Source organism: Mixophyes fleayi, chromosome 4, assembly GCF_038048845.1.
Source record: "Mixophyes fleayi isolate aMixFle1 chromosome 4, aMixFle1.hap1, whole genome shotgun sequence".
Taxonomy (NCBI): Eukaryota; Metazoa; Chordata; class Amphibia; order Anura; family Limnodynastidae; genus Mixophyes; species Mixophyes fleayi.
The window spans coordinates 163647045-163668846 of record NC_134405.1 but is presented as its reverse complement, the minus strand read 5'-3'; the positions used below and the strand labels follow the sequence as shown (position 1 = coordinate 163668846).

Genomic DNA, 21802 nt, shown 5'->3' with positions numbered 1-21802 from the left:
TTATGCAGATGATATGCTACTTTTTACTGTCATACCTATGCTTTTCCGCGTGGTCACGGTTTTTGGTAGGTACGCGGGGATTTTGATCAACTAGGACAAATCCAGTGTGACTCCGATTAAGGGTACTTGTCCTATGGGACAAGTTTTGCAGACGCCCCTCAAATGGACTCCGGTATTTAAGTATTTGGATTTCTAGTGATATGGGTAAGCGTAATGTCCAGCCTCAGATTGACTATCTTAAGAGCCGGGTTGGGGTGTGGAAACAGGTGCCAGTAACGGTCACTGGTAGAATAGATTTGGTTAAAATTATAATTCAGCTAAAATTTCTGTATGTTTTGCAGCAATAGCCGATTTATATCCCTCATAGTATATTCCGTTCTGTTGAGCGTCTCGTAGCCTCTTTGGTGTGGGCGGGCAAGAGAGCAAGAATCAAGCTCACTACTTTATATCGTTCCCGGGGGTCGGGCTCTGCCGAATTTGCGGTTCTATTACTTTGCTTTTCAGTTGGCACATATTGAGGTATGGTTCCGGTCGCGGATGGGTGTGGATCTACATGATTTTCTAGTCTCTGGGACAGGTTCTAAACATCTACGGGTGCAGTTTCTTCTAGCTGATAGGTCTGGGGGTGATCCTCCTTTATTGATACAAGCCATGAAGGTGTGGCGATTCTCATCTCGGATTGGGGGTGAATTGGTTTGGGATCGATGTACTCCACTTTGGGATAATCGGGATTTTGGTGAACTGGTTAGGATGGAGGGAGCTGGAGCCTGGCACATTTATAATATAGTACATATTGGCCAACTGTATGAGAATGGGATACTGCATTCTTTTGAGCAATTACGGGAATTATATGAGCTACCTAGATTACTTTTACAGGTATCTGCAGTTAAGACATGCTTTGGCCTCGCAATTTCGGGAAGCTGCCCGAGTTATAATGCAGATCCTTTGAGGGTGCAGCTGTCAAGTTTGGGCCTGAGGCGGCAAATTTCGACTTTGTATTCATTGTTGTTGGATGGATCTGGTGTGAGTGGCTTGCCAGAACTCCGGCGCCGGTGGGAGGGTGATCTTGGGCAAATTAGCGATAAGTGTATTTTACTCCTCTTTGGCTCTCTAAACTTAGCGGGGGTCAGGTGGTTCTGTGTCCTAAGTGTGGGAGCGTGAGGGGGAATTTTTGGCATATGCTTTGGGAGTATTGAAAAAGTCTGCTTGGACACACGAAACGCGTCACTGTGCTGTTTTGTTATTCTCTATTCCAAGGAGTATCCACTAATGAGCATTGGCTCTACCCAGCCTCATCTATCGTGAAGACATCTGATACATTGTGTCTAGAGGCATTACGTATATCGTGTCCTCAACAGGACTTTTTCTTCAACTATCCGTGTATCAGTCCGGACAGATTTTGGTGGTGCGCACCACACAAGATACATCGTGGAGCCTCAAGCCGTTTGAGCCGCCTGTGTGGCATGACGGGGTCTCAGACTTACATTCCCTTTAGCGGGTAAGCTTTGGATAGTCTATTTATTTACCAGTTTGACAAATTATCGGCTGAATGAATACCACTTACAGCGGAAGAAGTTTTGTTATATCTACGCTCCACTGCTAATACATCACTTTACAGCTGATACTATGGAGCCACACATCTGATTACATGTACCGCCTCACTTGTGGGAATTTGACTTTTAATCTAATAGCCGGAATCTGGTGAAATAGAGCTTTTTCTATCTATATCCTTATACAGAGCTATTACTCTTTTGGTCATACTGATACGCTGATTTATGAAAGTATCCAGGCCTTTTTTTATATTGAGACACCTGTTGGAACTCTCACATACACAGGTCTTGATGAGCCTGTCTATTTTCTCATGTGAATATTGATTTTATTTATTTTATGTATTGTATTTATTTGTTGCTGGAGTAAACATAGGTACAATTATATATTGAGTCTTTGTATGTTCATCTTTATAATTTTTCACTTTGATTAGAACATCTCATGCGCAATCAGTCTTTTTTGGTTCATATGTCTACTTATTAGAGGATTTGCACTCCCTCTATTTGATTCACTGCATCTGATGTTCTATTTTATAAATTGTATGTCCATTGTGTTACCTATTAGCGCCGGAGATTTCTAATATTTGCTTTGGGAGTCCCGTTGGTTTTTTACTTCTGGAGAGAGGTGGGGGTTTGTATAAAATCAGTTGGAGGTGGGCGTGTCACCAAGATTATGTATATTTGGTTTGGACAAAAACATCCATAAGCTTAATAGATTGCTCATTAATACGATACTTATGCTGGCGAAAGTGGTCATCGCTAGGAAGTGGATGGCGTCGGGAGGCCCGACTATGAGAAGTTGGATTGATCTTGTTAATGACACAGTAGGCCATGAGAGATTCATGTACACCAGTAGGAACAAAGTTGATAAATATGAAAAGATTTGGTAAAGATGGAGAACGTCCCCCATATGTTACAGAAGGATTGAGGGAGGTGGAGCTTTCCTAGTGGAGTGTTCGGGGCAGACACCCAGCCGCCTTTGCTATTAAGGTCAGTGTTTTGTAACTTCTGTCAATATTGCCTCACTGTATCTTGTATTTTATGCAATTTGCATAGTCTGTCTATATATTCTGAGCTATAATGCATTTTGATTGTGTTATTTATAATTATTTGGCACTGCTTATGCCCCAGCGTGGGTTTTAGTTTGTTATACTAGCCAAATTTTACTTGATTTAAAAACAAAACAAAAAGGGGGGCGTGGCCAGGAAGCCATACTATATGGGCACGTTTTTAGGAGCTCCGGATAGCGAGCCTGGAAAAACTTTCCAGTGTAGGAGATTTTGCCCTAAATGCCAGCCCCCTGCTTACCCTTATTACAGCTGGGAGGCAGGGGTGTTTCTGTGGCTGCCGGAGGAACCTCCGGCCGCATCGCGACCCATGCGGGAGAGGTGTGGGCCCGTCTGGCGTGGCGTTCCCCGGACACCTCGCCTTATACTCGCAAACGGAAGGGTTTGGACTTCTACCTGGCTGGCCATAGTTCTGCTGTAATTTAAACCGCGATATGGAGTAAGTTACGACACTCCGCATGGCCCCTGCGCCAGGATTCTCGCTTGGAAAGTCGTGGGGATGTCTACTTTTCTAATCTAAACACAGAAACCCTCACAACAGCCCCTCCTGTTTGATCTATTGGTGACTGACTCCTCGAGTATACCATGCCGAAGGGGGGCAGGAAGATGGGTGGATCGGATCTCCCTCAGAGCCTCAAGAAGTTTACGTTTACGGAGGCAAAGACCCCAAGCACCTCCTCTTTACACCGGGAAGCCCATTCTGACTCTGACGATTCTGACTCCTCGCCATTGACCCGCAAGGATCTACAATCTTTGTTCCGGGAGGTTAAGGAGACAAGGAAATCAGTACAGGCGGTCCAAACAGAAGTGCAAAAAGCTATTAGCTCGCTAAGGGCAGAGGTCCAAGACCTCGGGAATAGGTCGGACCATTTGGAAACCAAAATGGATGAAGCTGCCTCCTCTCACCGGGACACGGTGACTGACATCCAACGTTTGCAACAAGATATGCTTCATATGCAGGAGGAACAAGAGGATCAAGAGAACAGGGCTAGGCGTAATAACCTGCGTATCAGAGGCATCCCTGAGGTGGATCAATCCCTCCTAGATCAATATCTTAAAAGACCTTTTGCCAGCCTAGCTCCTGCTACTCTAGAAGATCAGCTTCTTCTGGACAGGGCCCACAGAGCCCTTCGTCCTCGGTCTCAAGAACCCTCCCAACCCCGAGATGTCATCCTTCGGTGTAACTATTATACTACCAAGGAAGCGATCCTGCGGGAATCTTGCAAGACTGACTCAATTTCGTTTGAGGATGCCTCTCTGCAAATTTTTCAGGACATTGCTCCGCTTACGCTCCTCAAGAGGCGTGAATTGAAGCCGGTGACATCTATCCTCAGGGACAATAACATTCGCTATCGATGGGGCTTTCCGTTCCGCATTTTGGTCTGGCATCATAACAAGCTTCATTCGGCTCGTTCATTGGAGGAAGCAGTTCAACTCCTTGGGACTCTGGGTCTCCCGGCCCCGGCCTCTCTTCCCCACCCGGCGACATCGGGACCGTTGTCCAGCTCTCTGAGATCCACTTCTGCCTCCCGGAAACTTCTAACTACAGAATGGTCGACTGTGACAAGAACCGCTAAACCATCTGTTGCTGTTCCACCGCCTTGATATTTTCTCACTGTGTTTTCTTGTTTTCTTTTTGTTTCAGAAACCACCCTGTTTCGTATACCTCCCCTCTGCATGACTGACCGCTGCTTTTCGGTTTTTCTCATGTAGATTGGGAGGAGTTAGGGGCCATTGGCCCCAGTTGTTGGGTTAAACGGTTTTCTTACTTACTCTCTATGTGATTACTTTATTGTATTGTTTTCTAATTGTTTCAGTATGCTACTTACCTACTGCCCTTAGCGCATTCTCTTTATCACTGTTTGGCAGTTTCACTGACTTTGGGTAGTGGTTTGATTTCCTTCCCTCACGACATTCCTTTTCCACCTAGCTTGCTATATTGAATTTTTTGACCCTGGCTGGGAAGTAATGTGGGTGTCCACATTCTACGGCTGGTACTCCCAGGTCTTTTCAGTGTTCGTATTCCTGGCCACGTTCCCATTATGGGTATATTGCCCTTGCCCGGCCCTCCCTTGCCACTGGCACTGCCCCGTACCTTTCCTGGCCGGCATCATGGACCAGGTGTGCCCCCACATGCTGGCCCTGTCCACTACCCTGCATCCCTTTTTTCCTTCTCCTCTCCTTCCTATCCCTTTTTACCTCAGGCACTTCTTCATACTTTTATTTTTATTGCAACTGTGTTAACGTGGAACTGTTCTTTTTTTCTCTTGCAGTGCGACCGGTCCTCGCTGGGGGACCTTAGGCGGCCCTGTCTTCACCTCCTGATGGCTCTTAGGATCTTCTCATTGAACGTTAAAGGATTGAACAGCCCACAAAAGCTCACAACACTTTACCTCACACTTAAACAACATAGAGCAGATATAGTTTTTCTTCAGGAGACACAGTTTACCCGTCATTCACATCCAGAACTGAAGTCTAAACGGTACCCTTCTGCTTTCCATGCTTGCGACCCCAGACAGAAAAAACGAGGAGTAGCTACACTTTTTGCATCCCATGTGACATTTGAGCTTTTGACATCTCATTCTGACCCTGATGGTCGATTTCTAATCCTAGTGGGTAAACTCAATAATACTTTATGCACCTTAGTTAACGTGTATGGCCCAAATCAAAACCAGCGTTAATTTCTTGTTGCCCTAGACTCCTTGCTCTCTCAGGTGCGCCAGGGAGAAGTGATTATGGCAGGGGACTTTAATGTCGTAGTAGATGATACTATAGACAGATCGTCCACTTTGCTTCCCCCCGTCAGTGGCTCGGAGTCCCGTAAATCTAAGGCCTTGGTGTCCCTTCTCTCCCATCATCTCCTCTTTGACTCCTGGAGGCTTAGGGAACCCTCATCCCGAGATTATACATTTTACTCTCTGGTTCATGGTACCTATTCACGAATAGACATGGTCTTCCTCAGCCACAATCTGTCATTAAAGCTCAGGGCGGCCCATATACACCCGATGGTTTGGTCTGACCACTCTTCTATATCAGCCGATCTCTCAGACATAGTACCCCGCCCTCGCCCTGCTACGTGGCGTATTAATGACTCCATTCTCCATGATCAGCCACTTACCTTAGAGCTCCGGACCCTTCTTGAGGAGTATTTTCTTTTTAATGACCTCCCCGATACTTCCCCCATGGCCCTCTGGGAAGCCCATAAGGCAGTAGTGCGGGGCCATCTTATTAGCATGGCCTCACGCCATAAGAAGTTGGCCATTTCCAAACGTGCGTCATTAACTATTCAACTCCAGACCCTGGAGAGACAGCATAAATTATCCCCAGATGAAGAGGTACTGACCAAACTTCTAAAGGCGAGATTGGATTTGAACCTCCTTCTCTCTGAGTCCACTGCCTTGGCCCTGAAACGGCTGAGGCAGACATTCTATGAGAAGGGAGATAAAGCTGACAGAATACTACCCACCCGTCTGAGTGCTCAGAGATCTCAAAACAACGTCTTGGCCCTGAAGTTTCTTTCTGGCTCTTCCATCTATTGTCCTGACCAGAAAGGGCGCGAGTTTCAAAAATTTTATTCTACATTGTATAATTTGGATGCCCTAAATCCCGGGAGTGCTCCACCTGCAGATACTATAGCAGCTTTTTTGAGGCAAGCGAATCTCCCTACCCTTTCCAGTAGCCTACCTCAGCAACTAAATGAGGAGATTACATCGGAGCAAATACTGGCAGTTATCAAGGCCCAAAAGACCTCCAAGGCCCCGGGGCTTGATGGCTTCTCCGCAGCCTACTATAAAAGATTTTCCCAGACTCTGGTTCCCCATCTCCGCTCCCTGTTCAATGCTGTCTTGCATGGAGATCCCTTCCCCAAATCGGTGTTAGAGGCGCATATTGTAGTCATACATAAGGAGGGGAAAGACCCTAGCGACTGTGCAAGTTACCGTCCCATCTCCCTTCTTAATGTTGACATTAAGATATATGCAAAGATCCTGGCCACCCTCTTGAATGGAGTCCTTCCAGATCTAATCCACTATGATCAGGTGGGTTTCATCCCGGGTCGCCAGGCTAGGGTTAATACTCGCCGCGCGATAAACCTTGTTCAAATCATTTTACCAAAGACGCCTCCCGGCCGATCTCACTGGATGCCGAGAAGGCGTTCGACCGAATTTCTTGGGATCTTATGACCCTTGCTCTGAAGGCGTACGGCTTCTCGGCTGAATTTTTGACCGGGGTATCTGCCCTCTATAACTGTCCCTCAGCTAGGGTCCTGGTGAACGGATCTCTATCTGACCCTCTCTCCCTCTCCAACGAGACGAGGCAGGGCTGCCCCCTTTCGCCCTTAATCTTTGCAATAGTGATAGAGCCCTTGGCGGCAATGATCAGACAGACGGCATTGATCTCAGGTGTGACAGTGGGACCGCGGGATTTCAAGGTTTCTCTTTTCGCAGATGACATACTTCTCTCTCTGACGAATCCTCAGGAGTCTCTACCCGCCTTATATAACCTTATGGATGAATACGGCCTCCTCTCTGGCTATAAAATTAATTTTGTTAAATTAGAGACCATGCTCCTCCATGCTTCCCCTTCCGTTAGGACCAGTTTACAGACTAATTTCGCACTACGCTGGCAGGCGAATAAGATCAAATATCTTGGAGTTTATATCACCTCGACCTATGATAGATTGTATCGGGAAAACTCCCCCCCCCCCCCTTCTGTCAAAAATCAAACAGGACCTGGAGACTTGGAAGAGCTATATCCTATCGTGGCTGGGGAGGATCATCGCTATTAAGATGAACTTGGTCCCTAAGCTTCTATATCTTTTTCAGACTCTTCCGGTGAGGGTTCCCGACTCTGTGTTTAGAGATTTGCATTCCTCCTTCCTAAAGTTTATATGGCGTGCCAAGCCCCCTAGAGTCTCGGTAGCAGTGCTCAAAAAGCCCAGGGCTCGGGGAGGCAGGGGTTTTCCAGACATTAAATTTTATTATTTGGCATCCCATCTGACCCAGGTGGCGGTAACCTATGCCCCTTACCAGTCCATAGCATGGGTGGATCTGGAGGCCCACTATGTTGGGACCCCCTCTATGGCATTGCTCTGGGGTTTGGCTAATATAGATAGACCACCAGCGGCCTCCTCTCTTCAATCTCTTAAATTCTGCCTGTCGCTTTGGGACTCATGCCGGGTCAAATATAAATTGTCCTCCCCTCTCTCACCTCTGACTCCTCTCTGGGGCAACCCACACTTCCCTCCTGGCAACTCAACACAGGAGTTTAAACATTGGATAAGGGCGGGAATACGGGTGGTTTCGGACCTGGCAGTCAATCAAACTAGGGCTTCTATGTCGGAACTTCATCATAGTTTTGAACTGTTCCATCCGCTTTTTTTTTTTTTGAGTACTTCCAGGTCCGACACTTCGCCATGTCTATGCCCCCCCAGGACGTTCTCCGGGCCCCGACCTCCTTTGAGTATATGTGTCTACATTCCCCTCTCACTAAAGGGATGATCTCCCAGATTATAATTGGCTCATAGACTATACTTTTGACATGAGCGGGAATGGGAAAATGACCTGGGACCTCCCCCAGATGAGTCATGCTGGGAGGAGACCAGGGAGGGGATTGCCAAGAGCTCGATCTCTACATTAATTGAGGAAACAGCCTACAAAGTGTACTATAGGTGGTACTATACTCCTGATAAGCTGTCTCGAATGTTTCCTACGGCCACTCCGAGCTGCTGGAGGGAATGTGGCCAGAGAGGTACGATGCTACATATATGGTGGACCTGCCCTCGCATAGTTCCTTTCTGGAACATGGTTCTTACACTTATAAACTCTGTGTCAGAACAACAGATCAATAAGGACCCTTGGTCATTCCTTCTCTCTCGCCCTATACCTGATGAAAGTTCACCTTCTAAAAAGCTTATCTCCCACATCTTGGCAGCTGCTAAATTCCTAATAGCAAAACACTGGAAAAACCCCAGGGCTCCCTCTATGCAGGAATTACGGTCCTACATAGTACATGTCGCAAGCATGGAGAGTACAACGTGCTACCTTCATGATAAATCATAATTTCGACAAGGTGTGGACCCCGTGGTATTTACTAGAAAGCCGTAGCTGCCTTTCCAGTATGGCTCCCCCTCCCGCTGATGGAATATAGCTCTTGGGCCGCCTCCGAACCCCCCAGGCTGGATATGGTGTTCTGCTGGTGAGTAATGTCTGTATGCTAGTTTTCTTTTTGGTAGCCCATGTAACAGTGTGGCCTAGCTTTTCCTAGCAATGTTCCAAGTTCGCTTATTTACTTATCAACGATATTGTTAACAGTATTTGTACCTTTCTACCTCCCATCCCTCCTTCCTCTTTCCCGCTCCCCTCACCCCCACGATATAAAAGTATAAAACACTGAGGAGACATCTTGAATACTAATATTTTTATGTCATACGTGTTGATTGCATCTTTCCTATTGTTTCCTCTTTATTTAAAGAGTTAAAAAAAACCAAAAACAAACAAACAAAATAAAACAAAAACAAAACAGTAACTGCCCTTGCCATCAGGAAAACATAAAGAGCTTTTCTATCAATGCGCTGGATCATGCGCTGGGCAGACAAAATGATCTGGCAATATCAGCAGTGTTCATATATGTCAGCAGGTGTGCCCTGTACCAGAGTGTGTGGTCTCTTAATCACTACATTTCTCAGTAGATTGGGTCAGCCATATGTAGATATGATGGCATCTCGGCTGAACCACAAGGTGGATCTTTTTTGTTTGAGAACCCGCAGGAGTTTCTTGTAGATGCCATGACTGTCCCACAAGATTTTCAAATGATTTATTGTTTGCCACCAGTGGCAATTCTGACCTCTATGGAGATAAAAAGAGAAGGGGTCCGGGTGCTGTTGGTGGCACTGGACTGGCCAAGACACTTGTGAATGTTTGTGGGTCTTTTAATGTGTCTTCCCCAAGGAAGGATCTGCTATCCCAAGGACCATTTATCCATCAAAGATTAACACAATTGGCCTTACAGTGTGGCAATGGAAAGTCATGACTTTTTAAAAAAAACAAAAAACAAAACAGCAGTAATCCTATTCAGGTTCAGAAATCCTGTTTCAGAAAAAGAAATCATAGACTCTGGAAGATCTATGGTTTTGGTGTGAAAATTGGAAGTTTTCAACAACCTCTTTCCAGTTGGGCCGTCTCCTTCTGTTCCTACAGGATGGCTTGGGTAATAGGTTGAAATGGAGTTTGCTCAAGGTTCTGATCTCACCACTTCTTCCAGAAGAGGTTAGCACTGGAGGAACAGACTTTTTTTTTTCTTTAAATTTTTTAAATATTTTTACAGTGGTGATGCACTGACACCGCCATTCAGTCCTCCATTAGTCCCTTGGGACTCAAATTTAGTGTGGAATGCGTTACAACAGATCCTCTTTGAAAAACTGGATTCAGTGGATCTAAAGTTTCTCACATAGAATAGTTTTCTTTCCACAGCTGGAAGGGTTTTGGAACTGGAGACTTGCAGATCTTTTTTTTTTTTCATAAGGATAGGGCCATTCTCGGTACAGAGTCATTGTTTCAGCCTAAAGTGGTTTCCATATTTCACTTAAATCAGGACAGTACGATTCTGGCATTGGATCAGAATCAGTCCTCGGACAAAGAGGGATCTTTTCACTTACTGAAGTTATCAGAGCATATATTTCATAAGAACACTAGATGATAGGAAGACGGATTATCGTCTGGTCCTCTGCTATTCTTCTAAAAGAGGTTGGGCAACATTGAAACAGCTTATAGCTAGATGGATCACTTCTGTAATTAGTCACACTTACACTGGAGCGGGGAAACCCGTTCCTTATTACATATAGGCTAATTTTATTCTGCCAGATTAGCGAGTGCTTCTTGGCCAGCAGGACACAGCATTTTGGCTGTGCAGTCACGTGGACTTCAGTTCATACATTAACATTTTACAGGTTCAATGGTTTTGCGCCCAAGGCCGCCAGTTTTGTTTGGAAGATGCTGTGCACTACAAGCATACCCACCAGATGGGGCAGCTTTGGGACATCCTCATGGTGCACTGCCCCCCCCCCCCCCCCCCCGTAGGATGAAAACTGTTTCTGACATATTCAGCTTGGTTTTGATAAATAACAGAGTCCCCAGCAGGATGGGGATACAGAAGATGGAGTACTTAAATAGCTTTAAGATTATTAAAGTGCCAATGTCCTAACTAAGGCTCTATAGCCTATGGTACAGCATTACCAAATGGATTCAGAGAATATGATTTAACAAAGGTCTAAAAATCCTGCTTTTTGAATGTTAAAAAGGAGCATTTCCATATTCTATCAACTTGGCATTTTAAACATACAAATCTAAATAATGGATCTAGCTCTCTCAAGAGAACATTATTATGCATGACAATTTATTACTTACATGATTTTTAGAAAATGCTGCACTGTTACAGAGAGTAACCAAGACTCGCTCTTGAATTTCAGAGTTGGTTAAAAGAATTTGAAGTAGTGTTTTTATGTGGTGTGGTTCCAGATTTCCTGCAGACAGTGCATTGTTTTCTGATTCTACAAAAAAAACCAAAAACATAAACATAAATAGGCATGCATATTAAATCAAAAATATTGCAAAAATAATTATTCACAGTTCTTTCAGACATATGCTGAACTCTTATTTACTTATGTTCTCAGACAAATATAATGACCCTAAGCAATGAATGGCTAAACAGAGGAATCCAACTTCCTAACCACACATGCACAGACTAGGTTCTATTTCTACCAGTAAGTTTTTGGAGTGCAGGTGGTCCAGTTCCTCCCAGAGGAAACCGATGCAAACACGGGGAGAACATGCAAACTACATACAGATAGGGCCCAGGTACGAATCAAACTCATGACCCCAGCACTGCGAGACAGCTATGCTAACCATTGTGCATTCAAAGTGTTGGTGATCCCACCAGGGAAAGGCACAGAGTTCCTTCCCACGTGGAGTAGCAGTGGTGGGAGCAGATATGAAGCCCAAAGCACTCCTTCCTGAAGAGAGGGAGGGGGTGTGAATAGTTGTATTGCACAATTTATTATTATTCTTTATTTATATGGTGCCACAAGGTTTCTACAACGCCGTAGAAAATACAAAGTACAACACAAACAGTGGACCATGTAGGGTACAACAGTACAGTACAGTACAGACGAGTAAAATCAAGACTCCAAAAGCTCCAAGCATAGCAAGTACAGTGACGTTGGAGAAGAAATGGCATTTAGACAAAAATGAGGTTGCTTGTAGGAGCTTACATACTAAAGGGAGGGGTAACAGACAGCAGGCACGAGAGGAGTCAGTGGAGGGGATCAAGCACAAGAGGAGCACAAACAGGGAAGTAGGAGGTGAAGAGAACAAGGATGGAGAAGGTTAGGTGGATGGCGGGTAGGCTTTGAGGAACAGATGGGTTTTGAGTGACTGTTTGAAGGAGCTCAGATTAGGGGACAGATTGATGGAGCGAGGGAGGTAGTTCCAGTAGAGGGGGCAGCACAGGAGAAGTCTTGAATTCTGGTGTGGGATGCAGTGGCGGATCCAGGGGGGGGACGATCGCCCCCCCTAGCAGGGGCTTGCTGCCGGCGGCTGCACACTGTGCAGGTCCGTTCAGCAGTGACAGTGTGCTGCCCGGCTGCTCCGATTGTGTTTTAAACACAATCAGAGCAGCGGGGCAGCACACTGTCACTGCCGAGCGGACCTGCACATACTGTGCAGCCGCCGGCAGCCTTAGAAATTAGAAAGGGGGCGGGGCCTAAATCGCCCCCCCTAAAATCGCCCGGGGTATAGAAATAGTCTGGATCCGCCCCTGGTGGGATGAGGTGATTAGTGCGGAGAAGCGACGGTCATTGGCCGAGCACAGGGAACAGGTGGGTATGTGGATGGAGGGGAGGATGGACATATAAGGGGCAGTGGAGTGGGAGATGAGTTTAAAGAGGATTCTGTAGGGTAAAAGGAACCAGTAAAGGGCAAGGCAGAGAGGTGAGACAGGATGAGTGGTGTGAGTGAAAGATAAGCCTCACAGCAGCATAGAGAATAGAGTGAAGGTAGGCGAAATAGGAGTGGGGAAGCCCTATGAGGAGAAGGTTGAAGTAATCAAGATGGGAAATAAGACAAGAGAGGAAATGTGACATATGTCCTCCCCGCTTCCACTCTCACCTTGTCACATATAATGTGGGGGAGCAAGCACTACTTTTGTACACAAGCACAACAATTTCATAAAACTCCCTCCTGGAGAACATGTACACACCAATAAGCCGTCCTCTACAGTTCATAGATTCATACCTCATGATACAAACAAGTTACTCCACGTAGTTACAAACAATATAAACCCATAAAACACATAATATATGCAAAACTTTGCAATCAATTAGGAATGACAAGCCCCTCTAGAGTATTATATAGTGGTTTTTGTTTTTTTACCTGTTCCCTGTACACTTGCTAGGAGTTCTATACCAGATACTTTATCCAGTATACTACTGCCTGCCACACGTTTCTTCCTGCATCTAGCAACAGACAGCACCTTGTACACGCAGTAACAGGCACCTACCCCCAGAGCCAAGCCTAAAACACTTTTCGCCACAGCACCACGCCCTGTGGGTAACATACTACACTTTCTACAGTGTTGAACTGTCAGTTAATAGCGGGTCCATCCAGGCTCTCTATGACGTCACAATACCACTAACCCGGCAACAGCCAGCCGAGAGAGAACTAGGAACGCGTGTCTTTGTGACGTCACGACCTAATAGTCCCGCCTCCTCTAAGTCACGTGATTTATTAACCTTTTCAGACCACAATACGCACTGTACCGTTCCTACTACAGATTCAGCAATACACGCGAGGCGAGCACTGGTGTCACACGCTACCCGCTCTGTGCAGTATATCTGATGATAGTATATGACGCTTCCGCCGATGTCCCAATGTATGATGTTAATGCCCGGCGTAAAGGGGGGCGTGGCCGCCTTACGGCGCTGGATGTGCTGGGGCGGCTTAGCGGTTGCTATGATACAAAGCAGACGCTAGTTACCGGGCACAGAGCAGCGGGACAAGAACCCAAATAGTAACATGGCATCTCTTGGTAACGCAGATGCCCAGCTCCGGAGCTACATCAAGCAGCACTCCCTGCCCCAGATCTATGAGGTAATAGCACCTGAAATCACTGCAGCGCCTGAAACTGTCACTACATCATTGTCAGTAATAACATCATACATCGTACAATAACTATTGCCCTAAACTAAGCAGTCTGGAAATGATGGTTGCAAATTGTAACTTGCTGGAAAACATCCTGCATATTGTAAATACAGTCATTCAGGGTGGAGTCCTGGTTATATTGAACATTTAACTCTTTTTTTGGATTGCTCACTTTAGAAGGAGCATTGAATAACGAACTAAAATCAGAACTAGCAATAGGCATTGATACATGTAGTGATGTATTTGTATTGTATACAGGGCCGGACTGGGACTAAAAATCAGCCCTGGCATTTAAAGCACACAGGCCCACGTGTTGTGGGCTCCATGCACTATATTGTTGCACACTGATGCTGGCGCAGTACAACATGATGTAGTATGAGTGTGTGTGTGTGTGGGGGGGGGAGTATTTATTTCTCCTAATGACCCTCAACATTACATTATTAGCACCCCAATTACATCAATAAACACCATGACAATACATTATTAGTACCCAAATTACAGCAATAAATAACCCCCCACACACACTCATACTACATCAATCATCCCCACATTACAGCAACCGGCATCACCCCACACATTACAGCAACCGGCATCACCCCCCACATTACAGCAACCAGCATCACCCCCCACATTACAGCAACCAGCATCACCCCCACATTACAGCAACCGGCATCACCCCCACATTACAGCATCCAGCATCACCCCCCACATTACAGCAACCAGCATCACCCCCACATTACAGCAACCGGCATCACCCCCACATTACAGCGTCCAGCATTACCCCCATATTACAGCAACTGGCATCACCCCCACATTACATCATCCAGCATCACCCCCCACATTACAGCAACCGGCATCACCCACATTATAGCAATACCCTCTCCTACTTATTAGCAATACTAAGCCCCAAACACACTACAACATTGCCACCAGCACGCCACCCCATACTACAGCAATACCACCAATTATACAGACGCCACTGTAGGAAACAATGTTTTGCTTTTTTCAAATCTCCCACAAAATAGCAACAACGAACAGAGTACTTACACACACATATAGGTAACAGGTACCCTTTTCCCTCAATTAAAGAGTAATGGCAGAATTTTCATAAATCATTCCACATGAAATAAAACTAACATATATCTAAAAAAAACATAACTATTGAATGATGAGTTGAATCCACACGGCCGCATTAAAAGTATTTCCATCTACAGCAAAATGTCAGAGAAAAATATTTTTGTTTTACTACAGTAATTGGATATGCGTCTTTTCTATTCATTTTAAATAACACAGTATATAAATTAAGGGGGATAGAGGAGGTGGGTGAGAAATAATTGGATGTGATCCATCAGTTTGATTAGATAGGAAACATTTAGATTATTTACCTGGAGGCGTCTACCCCCTTGACTCACAGGCAGGGCTGACAAGAGGAATTTTGGGCCCCGATACAGCAACTTCTTTGGGCTCCCATCATATTCAACAATGAAAGACTTGCCTTTGGCAGAAGTTCATATGATGCCACACCGTAGTGCCCCAAGGTCATATTATGCCACATAGTATTACCCTCAATTCATATTTGGTCATGCAGAAGTGCCCACAAATCATATTACGGCATAGTAGTGCCCCCAAATCATTAGTAAAGCTCAGATAAAAACTCATTCACAAATAAAAATTGCTACAGCATATCAGATACTGAGTGTGAGTCCCAAGAGCAGCTTAATACATCATTTACAATGCAAACAAAAATAGATATATTGACACAATTACAGATAAAATTTATGACAAGCAATGTTTTTTCCTCTTAATTAAAAATCTCTGTACAGATAAATATGCAAAAAACATTACAGCGCAATAATGAGCAATACATAGTGTTAAACATTATTGGATACGCTGTAGTGTCCCCAGTTCAAGAAAGGATGGTTAAAAACATATTGCACACGAGAAAATATATGAACTTACCTGATTATGGCATCCTGTGTTCTGTTCTCCTAGTGGGCGCACTGGGCGAGGAGGGATCAGCAGCTCTCAGCTCACACAGGCAGTCGGGAGCAGGAATAGAGGGCAGTGGTCGAAGCAGAAATTTAGGAGTGGGGGTATAGAAAATATAAGTGAATGGAGTATGAAGGCTTGATTTTTTATTTTTTTTAACACTTGTCCCCTCTGTGCATTTCCATTCTTCATTACTACTTGTGTTTTATGATGGTTGCATCCCTGACATTCCCATTCTTAAGATGTCTCTCCCTTTACACTTTCTTTTACCTATGCCCCTGCACCATCTTCTCCTTTGTCCCTCTCACTTAACCCCCTGCACCACCTTCTCCGCTGGCTCTCACACATCTTCCTGTACCACCTACTCCCCTGGCTCTCTCACACGTCTTCCTGCACCCTCTACCCCCCGGCTCTCTCACCCCCTTCGGCTCTCTCACCTCCTTTCCCAGCACCCCCTTCGGCTCTCTCACCCCCTTTCCCAGCACCCCCTTGGGCTCTCTCATCCCCTCTCCCAGCACCCCCTGGCTCTCACCCCCTTTGGCTCTCTCACCCCCTCTCCCAGCACCCCCTTTCCCAGCACCCCCTTCCGCTCTCTCACCCCCTTCGGCTCTCACCCCCTCTCCCAGCACCCCCTGGCTCTCTCACCCCCTCTCCCAGCACCCCCTTCGGCTCTCTCACCCCCTCTCCCAGCACCCCCTTCGGCTCTCTCACCCCCTCTCCCAGCACCCCCTTGGGCTCTCTCACCCCCTCTCCCAGCACCCCCTGGCTCTCAACACCTTTCCCAGCACCCCCTTCCGCTCTCACCCCCTTTCCCAGCACCCCCTTCGGCTCTCTCACCCCCTCTCCCAGCACCCCCTGGCTCTCACCCCCTTTCCCAGCACCCCCTTCCGCTCTCTCACCCCCTCTCCCAGCACCCCCTTCAGCTCTCTCACCCCCTTTCCCAGCACCCCCTTCCGCTCTCTCACCCCCTTCGGCTCTCACCCCCTCTCCCAGCACCCCCTGGCTCTCTCACCCCCTCTCCCAGCACCCCCTTCGGCTCTCTCACCCCCTCTCCCAGCACCCCCTTGGGCTCTCTCACCCCCTCTCCCAGCACCCCCTGGCTCTCAACCCCTTTCCCAGCACCCCCTTCCGCTCTCTCACCCCCTTTCCCAGCACCCCCTTCGGCTCTCTCACCCCCTCTCCCAGCACCCCCTGGCTCTCACCCCCTTTCCCAGCACCCCCTTCGGCTCTCTCACCCCCTTTCCCAGCACCCCCTTCGGCTCTCTCACCTCCTTTCCCAGCACCCCCTTCGGCTCTCTCACCCCCTCTCCCAGCACCCCCTGGCTCTCATCCCCTTTCCCAGCACCCCCTCCGGCTCTCTCACCCCCTCTCCAAGCACCCCCTAGCTCTCACCCCCTTTCCCAGCACCCCCTGGCTCTCACCCCCTTTCCCAGCACTCCCTGGCTCTCACCCCCTTTCCCAGCACTCCCTGGCTTTCACCACCTGAAAATCGCGGGCACCCCCGCCCGAAAATCGCGGCACCCCCGTGACCCCGCCCCTGAAAATCGGGGGCACCCCCGCCCGAAAATCGCGGCACCCCCGCGACCCCCCCTTCTGAAAATCGCGGGCACCCCCGACCGAAAATCGCGGCACCCCCCCCCGAAAATCGCGGCACCCCCGCGACCCCCCCCCCCCCCCCCCCGAGAATCGCGGCACCCCCCCCCGTCTTCAGTAAAAAAAAAAAAAAAAAAAATTAAAAAAGACAGGAAACTCACCAGTGTAACTGGCTGCACAGCATAACGGGGGAGGGAGCTGGGGAGCGCGCAGCAGAGGTGGCTGGTTCCTCCAGCCACCAAGAAGACAGGGGGAGTCGGGCCGGCCCATATAGCCATCGGCCCTTCTGGCATTTGCCAGAAGTGCCAGATGGCCAGTCCGGCCCTGATTGTATATCATTTCCAACAGGACCCCTTCCACCTGGTACTAAAATGTTTTTCTCGAGAGCAAGCTACAAGTTTACCAAACTGAACTAAATCATCTCAAGGTCACAGGTCATCTCTTACTTACATTTCATAATGTTTCTTTCCTGACCACCCTTCCTGATTACTTCTGTTTCCTCATATGGACATAAGCTCCTCTGTTTCCTTCCCATTAATCAGTTTCTTTTAAATTCTGCTAAGGACAGTTGCTCTTTCTTAATCTGGAAACACACTTAGTCAATCTTACTTCAGATGTGATTTCTGTAAAGATTTTACCAACTACTGAAAGTCCAGATGAGCATGCTGATCCATGCATATACACCAACATGATTTACCATCAGATCTGTGATCTGCATCTCTCATAACTATCTGCTGAAAAGATCGTGACTCTGTACACACTCTACAGAATAACTATCGGCAGAAGTGTTGGACAGATGTCACGACTAGTATAGCGTACCTGCTATCGTTGGCACTACTCGGAGGAAGGCGCGGAGTCTAACGTGCCCCTGGTGTTCACCAGGGACCCCCGCAAGGAGGTATGGACTTGGCTGCAGGAAACACGCAGGTCGCGGTCCTTCCACGAGTCAGATAGCGAAGCACGAGAGGGATATCAGACAGGCGGGTTCAGCAATGATGCGGGTAATGCAGGTACACAAGGAGAATTCAAACGGGGTGTGAGTCAAGCCGGGTCGATAACGTTCTGACAGCGAGGTACAAAGGGAGATCCAAAGGGGTAGTCAAGGCAATCCGGGTCACAATGGTCACAGGCAAACGGCAATAAACTGGAGGAAGGCAAGGGTCAGGAAACAGATAGACACAGGAACACTGGAACGCTGGAGGACAGGAAAGGACCTGAAACTCTGGCACAGGAGGTGAGGTCAGAGGCACTTAAATAGGGCTGCTAACCAATGCCCTCAGCACTAGTGGTGCTGTAATAGCTGTAGCGCCGTAGCGCTAGTCATAGGGCAGCGCCGTAGCGCTCTCTATCTGCAGCGTCCCGTTGCTAGGCAACCAGACGTTCTTGTATGGACGGGCGGGCGGCCGCCGAGCGGCGCCTGACAGTATGCCCTCCTCCTCCGGTTTATCCACCCAAGATCTTTCTTCCGGGCCAAATCCCTTCCAGTGCACAAGGAACTGTTGTTGCCCGTAGCGAATGCGGACATCCAGGATCCGGCTGATCTCAAACTCTGTTCCAGAGGAGGTTTGAACCGGAGGAGGTCGAGATGGAGGTACAAAGAACCTGTTAAGCACCAATGGCCGGAGTAGGGACACGTGAAAAGTATTATGACATCGTAAAGAAGCCGGTAGCTTTAGTTTAACACACACTGGATTAATAACTTGTGAGATGATGTAAGGACCAATAAAACGTGGAGCCATTTTCATAGATGGTACTTTGAGTTTTAAGTCTTTAGTGGAAAGCCATACTTGATCCCCTACCTTCAATAGGGGAGTAGCCCTACGGTGGCGATCTGCAAAGATCTTATGGTGCTGTGATGCCTTTTGTAAAGCTGCTTTGGTTGTGGCCCAAATGATAGAGAATTCTCGATAAAGTGAGTCCACCGCTGGAACAGAGGAGGAAGAATTGGGAAATGGATCTGGGATAATAGGATGCATCCCGGTCACAATAAAGAATGGAGAAAACCCGGTAGATTCATGGACATGGTGATTGTGTGAGAATTCTGCCCAGGGAAGGAATTGCGACCATCTGCTTTGATTATCAGCGGTAAAGCAACGGAGAAAAGTCTCTAAATCCTGGTTGATCCGCTCGGTCTGACCATTGGTCTGGGGGTGATATCCCGATGAGAATTTTAACTCCGTACCCAGTTTTTTACAGAAAGCCCTCCAGAACCGGGAGATGAATTGCACTCCCCTGTCAGAGATAATTTCCTTAGGGCAGCCATGAAGTCTGAAGATCTCCTTGATAAATGTGTCGGCTAAGTGACTGGCTGAAGGTAGACCTGACAGAGGAATAAAATGCACCATTTTAGAAAATCGGTCAATGACAACCCAGATAGTATTGAATCCAGAACTGCAGGGAAGGTCAGTAATAAAATCCATGGCTATACTCTCCCAGGGAGCATCCGGCGTAGGTAGGGGCTGGAGCAACCCAGCAGGGACCTTCCTGGAAGTTTTGTGTTGGGCACAAATGGTACATGCTGCAATAAAGTCCCGTATATCAGCGCGTATGGTAGGCCACCAGAACCGACGGCAGAGAAGGAATGTGGTCTTCTTTATGCCCGCGTGACCCGCGATACGGGACGAATGGGCCCAACGCAACACCTTGAGTCGTAATTGTGGTTCCACAAATGATCGTCCTGTGGGCGGAACATCCTTCACCGTATTGGTAATAGCAATGATGTTCGAAGGGTCAATAATGCAATGAGGAATTGATGGGTTCAGGCGGTCTGTATCATCAAAAGAACGAGATAGAGCGTCTGCCCGCCCATTCTTAGCACCTGGACAGAAGGTAAGAATCATGTTGAAGCGAGCAAAGAATGATGCCCAGCGGGCCTGCCGAGGATTCAGACAGCGAGCTTCCCGAATGAATGTCAAATTTCGGTGGTCTGTAAAGATGGTAACTGGATATAGGGCTCCCTCTAATAGGTGCCGCCATTCCTCCAAGGCTGCTTTAATAGCGAGAAGCTCCTTGTCTCCGATTCCGTAATTAATCTCGTTGGGAAGAAATCGTCTGGAGAAGAACCCGCATGGAGAGTGGGTACCTGAAGGTGTCTTTTGGAATAACACGGCTCCAATGCCTATTGAAGAGGCGTCCACCTCCACAAAGAAAGGTCGCTGTTGATCCGGCTGAGAGAGCACAGAGGCAGAGGAAAAGGCTTTCTTCAGAATAGTGAAGGCAGAAACAGCTTCTGGAGACCATATCTTAGGATTGGCAGATCTCCTAGTTAATGCTGTAATTGGAGCAATGATGGACGAGAAATCTTGGATGAACTGTCGATAATAATTGGCGAATCCAATGAATCTTTGGATACTTTTAAGACTCTGCGGTTGAGGCCAATTCAAGATGGATGACACCTTGGTGGGATCCATCTGTAACCCGGAGCCGGACACAATGAACCCAAGGAAGGACACTTGGAGAACTTCAAAAACACATTTTTCCAATTTGCAATAAAGATGATATTTGCGCAGTCTTCGTAAGACCTCCCTCACTTGTTCTTGATGAGAACTCAAGTCTTTAGAAAACACTAGGATGTCGTCTAGATAAACGACTACGGAGGTGTACAATAGATCTTGAAAGATGTCGTTAACGAAATTCTGGAAGATGGCGGGGGCATTGCAAAGACCGAAGGGCATTACCAGGTATTCAAAATGCCCATCCCTCGTATTGAAGGCGGTCTTCCACTCGTCACCCTTCTTTATACGAATGAGGTTGTAGGCCCCTCGTAGGTCTAATTTAGTAAACACTTGAGCCCCGCTGATTCTGTCAAATAGGTCAGAGATAAGAGGTAACGGGTACCGATTCTTGATGGTAATACGATTCAGGGGTCTATAGTCAATGCATGGGCGCAGGGACCCGTCTTTTTTTTTGACAAAGAAGAATCCAGCCCCAGCAGGAGAGGTAGACTTGCGAATAAAACCACGTTCCAGATTCTCCTTGATATATTGGGACATTGCCAGGGTCTCTGGGCGAGAAAGGGGATACGTTCGCCCCTTGGGTATAGGTTGATCGGGAAGCAAAGTGATGGAGCAATCCCAGGGCCGATGGGGAGGTAATAACTCGGCCTCCGTTTTACTGAATACATCTTGGAAGTCGGTGTATGCAGCTGGAAGGCTAACTTCCGTAACCGTGGACTGAGCAACAACTTGGGAATCAGGAGGCAGAACACTAGGTAGACATCTATGATGACATTCTGTACCCCAACGAGTAACCTGAGCTCGGTCCCAATCCATCTGCGGAGAGTGTCTTCGTAGCCATTGAAGCCCCAAGATAATGGGATTGATGGATTTTGGCAATACCAACAACTGAATCATCTCGCTATGGAGGACTCCAACCATTAACCGAATAGGTGACGTGATGTAGGAGATGGAGCCAC

The 21802-nt window shown here is 47.3% G+C and overlaps 3 protein-coding genes across 5 annotated transcripts in view; 2 read left to right on the top strand and 1 right to left on the bottom strand.

Annotated features, from left to right (window-relative positions):
- The window catches only part of LOC142152282 (armadillo repeat-containing protein 10-like), a 54170-nt gene extending 40623 nt beyond the window's left edge, over window positions 1-13547 (bottom strand). For all 3 annotated transcript variants that reach the window (XM_075208751.1, XM_075208753.1, XM_075208752.1), the window contains exons 1-2: window positions 13039-13547; window positions 11017-11159 (exon numbers count right to left, since the gene is read on the bottom strand). In XM_075208751.1, the coding sequence (XP_075064852.1) occupies window positions 11017-11159; window positions 13039-13222 (327 nt within the window). In that variant the 5' untranslated portion in view covers window positions 13223-13547. The remainder of the gene's footprint in view (window positions 1-11016; window positions 11160-13038) is intronic.
- The window catches only part of LOC142152281 (N-acyl-phosphatidylethanolamine-hydrolyzing phospholipase D-like), a 386092-nt gene that overhangs the window by 78720 nt on the left and 285570 nt on the right, over window positions 1-21802 (top strand). The window lies entirely within an intron of this gene.
- FBXL13 (F-box and leucine rich repeat protein 13) overlaps window positions 13390-21802 on the top strand; it is a 189170-nt gene continuing 180757 nt past the window's right edge. The window contains exon 1 of the mRNA XM_075208743.1: window positions 13390-13755. Within this exon, the coding sequence (XP_075064844.1) occupies window positions 13681-13755 (75 nt within the window). The 5' untranslated portion in view covers window positions 13390-13680. The remainder of the gene's footprint in view (window positions 13756-21802) is intronic.